This window comes from Antrostomus carolinensis, unplaced genomic scaffold, assembly GCF_000700745.2.
Source record: "Antrostomus carolinensis isolate BGI_N321 unplaced genomic scaffold, ASM70074v2 scaffold41135, whole genome shotgun sequence".
Taxonomy (NCBI): domain Eukaryota; kingdom Metazoa; phylum Chordata; class Aves; order Caprimulgiformes; family Caprimulgidae; genus Antrostomus; species Antrostomus carolinensis.
The window spans coordinates 5137-12207 of record NW_010316487.1 but is presented as its reverse complement, the minus strand read 5'-3'; the positions used below and the strand labels follow the sequence as shown (position 1 = coordinate 12207).

General features: G+C 37.1%; 1 protein-coding gene across 1 annotated transcript in view; it reads left to right on the top strand.

Moving 5' to 3' along the window:
* The window catches only part of LOC104525205 (ATP-binding cassette sub-family C member 8), a gene marked incomplete at its 5' end in the record, with an annotated part of 49656 nt that extends 42967 nt beyond the window's left edge, over positions 1 to 6689 (top strand). Inside the window, 4 exons of the mRNA XM_010168285.1 lie at positions 934 to 1037; positions 1848 to 1981; positions 3379 to 3441; positions 6464 to 6689. Of these exons, the coding sequence (XP_010166587.1) occupies positions 934 to 1037; positions 1848 to 1981; positions 3379 to 3441; positions 6464 to 6601 (439 nt within the window). The remainder of the gene's footprint in view (positions 1 to 933; positions 1038 to 1847; positions 1982 to 3378; positions 3442 to 6463) is intronic.
* Positions 6690 to 7071: the final 382 nt, after the last annotated feature.

The following is a 7071-nucleotide window of genomic DNA, read 5'->3' as shown; positions in this document are numbered from 1 at the left end:
ATGTCTGTGGCATTTACCTTAGAAAGGAAGCGCACAATCCTCAGTGCAGAGTTACATCTGCAGTTACAGTTTCGACATAAAAGTAATTAAAAGTTCACTGAAATGATAGACTTCTGTGGTTTTTGCTAACTCCACACTAAAACAGATCCCAAGATTATCTCCTGAACTTGCCTGAATAGCGCACGATTCATTCATGTCAGAAGATGAGGTGACTGTATACCTTTGTTTTATGAATTAACCTATTAAAAAATTGATTTAGGCCAGTATTGGTCATTCACAGCACATAAAAAAAAGTAAAAAGTGTTATGCACCACTGAACCTTTTATTGTTATCATTCTATATATTAATATGATATGAGATTCACATTTGTTGCTATAATTTCTGAGATACAGCAAGCTAAAATAACATTCATCTGTTCAGAAATCCAAGATTTGTTCAGCTGTAGTGAAGACTTGCATTTCATAATTCAGTATGAAGCTTGATTGTTCTGTTTAGCATTTCTATAGCAGTAAAGAACAAAGACTTTGGATTTAAAAGGAGAGATGGTAGAATTTTGGTCTTTGTTAAAAAGTAAATGTTAATTTAAACTGATTATATTCACAGCTTTTTTTCTTCAGAGCTTTTTCTAGTAAAACATGAGAATTTCTTTATTCAAAACAAATTCTAAAACCACAAAGATACCTGCAAAACAGGAAGCTTTTTCCTCTTCTGCTCAACTGAAGGAGTCAGATTTTGTTCTTAATCATACTGGTATAAATGTTGACCACATTTACAAAATTCAGTGGATTTATACCAATGATAAATCAGAATCAGGGCCAGGTCTTTAGCATATGATTCTGATTATTTGCAAGTTTGTTTCTAAGCATACTAAAAGAATAAAGACATTGCATAAGTTTATACTGACTGATATTCTTGAATGACACATAACTGTAGGTTTAACTTGGACCCTGAGAAGAAGTGCACTGACAGCATGCTGTGGGAGGCATTGGAAATAGCACAGCTCAAGCATGTGGTGAAAGCGCTCCCTGGGGGCCTAGGTAATAAGACTTCCTTCTTGAGAAGATTGCTTCCAGTGTTCACAACATTGCTGTTTCACATTTACTATTTATTAAAAAGGCAGTTGCTGAAGAAAAAGCTTTTTAGGTTTATGGAAGGTGACAAAAAGTGCTTGCCTGCAGGCAGAGGTCCTATATCCATCCAGCTTCCTTACCAACTGCACCTGTGGGGCAGAAATCTGTTGCAATTCCAATAAATTGAAAAATTATTATTTTATTTCAGTATGTCTTCATGATGAAGCATTGAGGTTTACAGATACTGTGAATTCAAATAAGGTGTCAACACATCAGGTGTTATCTAGAATATGTTCTTTTGTATTTTCTAATAGTCATCTCCAGGGAGGAAGATTTCAAAAGCTTAAAGCTATGAATCATTTGACTGGGGGGGAAGGGGGGGAACAAAAAAAAACCACCCACAAAAAAAACCCCAAACAAACCAACAACCTTAAAAATGCTAAAGCCTTAGGGTAAAGAAATTCTGGATGCTATTTGACAGGGGGATCCAGTATCTTAGACTGCACGTGTTGCAGAGAAACTTGCTCTTAAGCATCCTTAGCTACACTGATGTCTTAATAGATATAAAGAATATAGTGAGACAGAAGTACTCATTGTTTTGAACAGTGGAAATAAACAGGCAAAACTGGGTCACCACCAGCTGTAGATCTAGGAAATGATACTTTGAAAATCTTTATGCTGAAAGTGAGTTACTGTTTTCCAAGCATATGCTCTGCTCTGATCTGCCTCTCTCCTACACACACCCCATAAATACTGGTTTTGCTATATAATTTCCAGATGCTATAGTCACAGAAGGGGGTGAAAACTTCAGCCAGGGCCAGAGACAGCTGTTCTGCCTAGCAAGAGCTTTTGTGCGGAAAACAAGCATCTTCATCATGGATGAAGCCACAGCATCTATTGACATGGCAACAGTGAGTCTGGATGTTTCTGATTTCTTGCTTTCCTTAACAGGGAGACAACTGCTAATATGTGAAGAAAATGGTGGAAAACAATTCTGTGTACTCTGTAATAGCCATACACCATATTTAGTGCAGATGTTTTTACAAGTCCAGGTAGTTGTGAGTCATTTCTAACTAATCTAAAGAACTTTAAGATAATTTTACCAGGGGTTTAATAGTTATTCTACCATTGCTTGCCTTAGGAAAATGAAGCATGTTATTTTCATGGGCAGTTTGATTTCTTAGAGTAGACAGCTTTGGAAGGTCAGCTGGAATGGTCAGTGAAGAGCAGACTGGCAAGAAGACAAATTTCCCCAGCATGGTGGACAGGACAAGTCAGGAAGTTAGAAAGCTTGAAAGTATAGTTAAGAAAATAAACAGGACAGAAAAGACATACTGGGTTATTGCATTAATTGCATGAAATTGCTAGGCAGAGGTTAAACAACACAATAATAATGCACTGCCAGGATTTTAGCCAAATATGACTTAGATCCACACAGAGAGGGAGGTGCTCTGTCACTGGTAAATATATTTATTGGGCAATCGAATGGTACACTCTTAGGATTTTTTTTTCCTGTGTTATGTTGATAAATGTTTCAGTCTTTTTCATTCTATGAGTAAAGAATATAATTGGAGGGGTTTATTATAACAGCAACAATTTCTAGTTCTGTAGTGTTAGTGTGTTGAATGTCAGTAATGTTGGAAATCATACTGTGTGCAGCCCAGTTAAAACACACTTTGAATTTTGATGCATTGAGGATATAGTTTCTCCCTTGAGATACATATCTAAAAACCAGAAAATAGCAAATAAAGATATCCGTGCTAATGACATTTCTAGGCAGTTTGGTACACAACATATTTCCTAAATAGCAAAGGATGAGTACTTGTTGAGTGAGAACTATGTATGCTAAGACCATCTTAAATATCATCTCCACTGTTAAATACACCAGGTACAGCACACTCTCTTGCTTATCCCAGCCACCCCTTGGTGTTAGATGTCCCCAGTGTGCTGGGACATTCCTGGGCTTCCAGCAGGGTGAAGAACACACTGCAGAGTTGCCAGCACGCAGGCAGCCTGGCAGCACCCTGAATTCACCTTGGATTTCCTCACTGTCAAACTGAGGTCTGGACAGTGGGGGTCTGGGACCCAGAGCACAGCTCTCCTGTGTGCTGAAGCCCAGAGGCAGGGGGGTGGCAGGAGCGAGCAGGCTGTCTAACTGGAGACCAGGCTCTGATTTAATTCTGACATGTTGTTAATTTCTAATTTCAGGCATGGAATAATCAGTGGTTACTTAGGCCTTCTTAATGTCTGTGTGTCTATCATGTAAGTTCTGTTGTTTCAAAAGCAGCAACTGTTTTTCTTTACACAGGAGAACATACTCCAGAAGGTAGTCATGACTGCGTTTGCTGACCGTACGGTTGTTACAATAGCAGTAAGTACCAGTCTCTGTTGCTGTTTTAATGCAAACAAGAATCAGAAGTGCTACCTTAGTCATTTCTTGTCAATGTTAATAAATGTGTTAATTTGACCATTAATCTTTTTTAATGCTGTGTTTAAATGTAAGCTTTATTTACTGTTTTAAACTACTTTCTTATTTATATATGTAACAACAGTGTCTTAGATGTGTTTTGTGATGCTAAGTCTGACTGCCTGTAAAGGCATGTAATCTAAGTTTGCAGTCCGCTTTCTGTCACCCATTTCAGGCTAATTTAAAATATAATATGACTGACTACTGTGAAATCTAATAATAAGTTTCATCAAGACACTGTAATCATTTAATGAAGGATGAGTAAAATTGTGTGATAGTTCTGCCACTGGGTAAAGCAATTATGTTTCAGAATTTAACCAAATAAATGAGAATCTTACTAATTTATAAAAAGAAACATTCCATCCCTGTTGACATTGACTGAATTTAAGTTTCTATATTCCTGAAGTGACTATATAAACCTCTCGAGTATAAAAAAATAGTTTTTTATGAAAGAGATAATCAAGGCAGTTGGCTCAACTGATATGTCAGAAACAATACATATCTTTCAGTCCTCTGTTGTCTAAAAATACACATATTTCAGGGAGATGAAATAAATTCATTATGCTCCTTAACATTTAAAAATTAAACACAAGTCAAGAAAACTATGCTCAGGAATCCTAGAGAGTATTTTTATTTTCACCTACCAAATAGTTAATAAAAACCTGATTTATCTTACAGCATCCATTCAGTGTGTCATTATAAAAAAAGCAAAGAAATCTTAAGCATGAAATTTCCTGATTTCTCTGCATGAAAATTCTGAGTTATGCTGCATTTATGTATCTTTTTCAGTTTGTTTGGAGACAGGCTGAGAAAGTTTATCAGTCTTTCACTGTCTTAGTGAGTTTTAAACAGCACAGTTCAAACAAACAGCATTTTGGAATAAAGTTACTTTGTTTTTACTTCCAAATGTACATGTGGTTTACAGCAGGTGGGTTTGCATTCAAAACACTGCAGTAGAAGCATAATGTGGGGGTTTGGGGGGGGGTTGGGTAGTGGTTTGTTTGTGGTTTTTTCATTTTGTTTTGTTTTGTTCTTTCTCAGAGAAAGGCATAGATTCCTAATTTGTCTTTAGGAAGAATAGGAAGAGTATAGTATTGGGTCTATATTATTATCTGTATTACTCTACTAGGATGGCAGCACTGACTGTGTTATAGTGAAAGAGTTCAGAGAACAAGGGCAGCAAATACAACTGGAATGTGATATTTCAGTCCCCTCCCCCTGCCTGTAGACGGGATAAATGTCACAGGATGACTGCAGCAGAGATGAGATTTGTAGATGCCATTAGTGATTATTTCATGGAATATCTGGCTAGGAAGCCACAGAAGAGTTGTTTTGGTATTGAGGGTGCCCAAGATATGATTAGGAACCTTATGGGTGAAGAGTGACTGTGTAACAGGGACCACAGTATTCTCAGATTAAATATCCCTGCAGGAGTAATGCAGACCCAAAAAACCCAGTGCAGTTACACTCAACTTTAAAAAGTGGAATTCTGTAAAAATGAGGAGGCTTGCTATAAACAAAACCCAAAAATAAATGTGGAGGGGAAAAAAAAAAAAACTAAAAAAGGAAGCAAAGAAAATGGACTCATGGAAATTACTGAAGGTTTTTATTCAAAAATCACACAGCCAGTGCATACTATTTATTAGGAAAGGCTTGAGTAAAGATAGGAAGAAGCTGGTAAGGCTAAACAAATAAAAAAGACTATTAGAAACAAGAAGGCATTCTTGTAAAAGCTGAATTCTTAGCCAAATAAAGAAAACAGAAATTATCGTAAGTTCTGGCATGTTACATATGAAAATGCAGTTAAGGCAGGCCCCCCAAAAAAAGTATGAAAGCAGCTTCTGGAAGCCATCAAAACTAATAATGAATCCATGAATCCCTGAAACACACGGGGAGCAACAAGCCTGTCAATCTACAGGGCCATCTGATGATCGATGCATGAAAGGAATGCTCGGGAAAGATAATGGCATTGCAGAAAAGCTATATTTATTATTTTCATTATTCACTGGGGAAAAAAAAATGGGGAAGTTTCTTCCTAATAAAATAATCAAATGTTAGAGCTTACTAGAGAAAGAGTAGAGAACAAAAAAGAAAACATCATATCACTGTGTAAGTCCACAGTTCGCACGTACCTTGAATGTTGTGTGTAGTTACAGGCTCCTCATCCCCATAATGACATGTTGCAACAGAAAAATGTTGAGAAGCACAAGGCTGATCAGAGGTGTGGAACTGCTCCTTAAGGGGAGCAGCTGAGTAGGCTAGGCCTCTTCTGCCTGGAAGAAGGACAACAGAAGGACGTGTGAGAGAGGTCTGCAAAGTCATGAGGCACAGTGGAAGAGGCATCAGATGAAGCCCTGAGCAGTGAGGTCCAGAGCATACAAAAGGGGGTACTTGTTCGTGCAGTGGGCAGCAGATCTGGAAGAATCTTTTCCAAAGGATGTGGATGCAAAACATTTATGGAAGCTCAAGAGAAGACATGGGCAAAGTCTTAGAAGAGAGATCTATTCAGTTTTGCAAATAACCAAACCACACCAAGCTCAGGAGCCCCCAGATCCAGACATGGTCCAGGATGGGGAGAGTACTCACATGCAGGACCACACTTGTGTGCCCTGTTCTCACTCCTCCTGGCTACCTTCTCATGGCCAAGCGTGGTGGCAGGACTGTGTGCTAGGGACATCATAGTCTGAACTCCTCTGACTCTTCATACTCAAGTACCTATGTCCAATTTAGGTACTTGAATATCCTTGTGGCTCTTGGTCTGTGTATTTATCTGCAGTATTTGCACAGTAAATTAGGACAAAAAGCAGGACAAGTAGCCTTAATTAAACTTGAACTTGTCAGGAAAATTAATTTCTGGAAGTCTGTCTTACCCTAGAATATATTTGATAGATACAGTGAACAGGCATTTTGTTTATTTGTTTTTCAGCACCGTGTGCACACAATCCTCAATGCAGATTTGGTTATTGTAATGAAGAGAGGGGTTATTTTGGAATATGACAAGCCTGAGGTTCTGCTAGAACAAGAAGACAGTGTCTTTGCTTCTTTTGTACAAGCAGATAAGTAATAAAAATAAATGAAGCATTTTAAAGTACAATTGTATTATTTTCTACAAATGTAAAATACCTGTAAATAAATATTATTTCATAATAAATGGAGGTTTTCCTTTTTTAATAAAATGAGCCATTTTTGTCCATCTGAAGCATTAATGAATTGTTCACATACTTTCCTTTTTTGTGTACTATTACTCTTCTTTTTATTCGCTACCAAAGAATCATTAAGTATTGTTGAAAAAAACTACATGGGTGAAATATGGCAGGATATACATCAAACAAACATAGCCAGCATGGAGTTTTTATGTAACTCTTAAATCTTTCCTGTCATTTTATTAATGTTGTATTTTTTATGTGTCATAGCCCTACTGTAGATAATGCTCATGACTGACTAAATGCAGAAAGAAAAATTATATACCAAAGGTATTTCTCAAAAGCCTGTATCTTTTAATCATATGACTCTGTAAAGCTTTAATATCTAAAT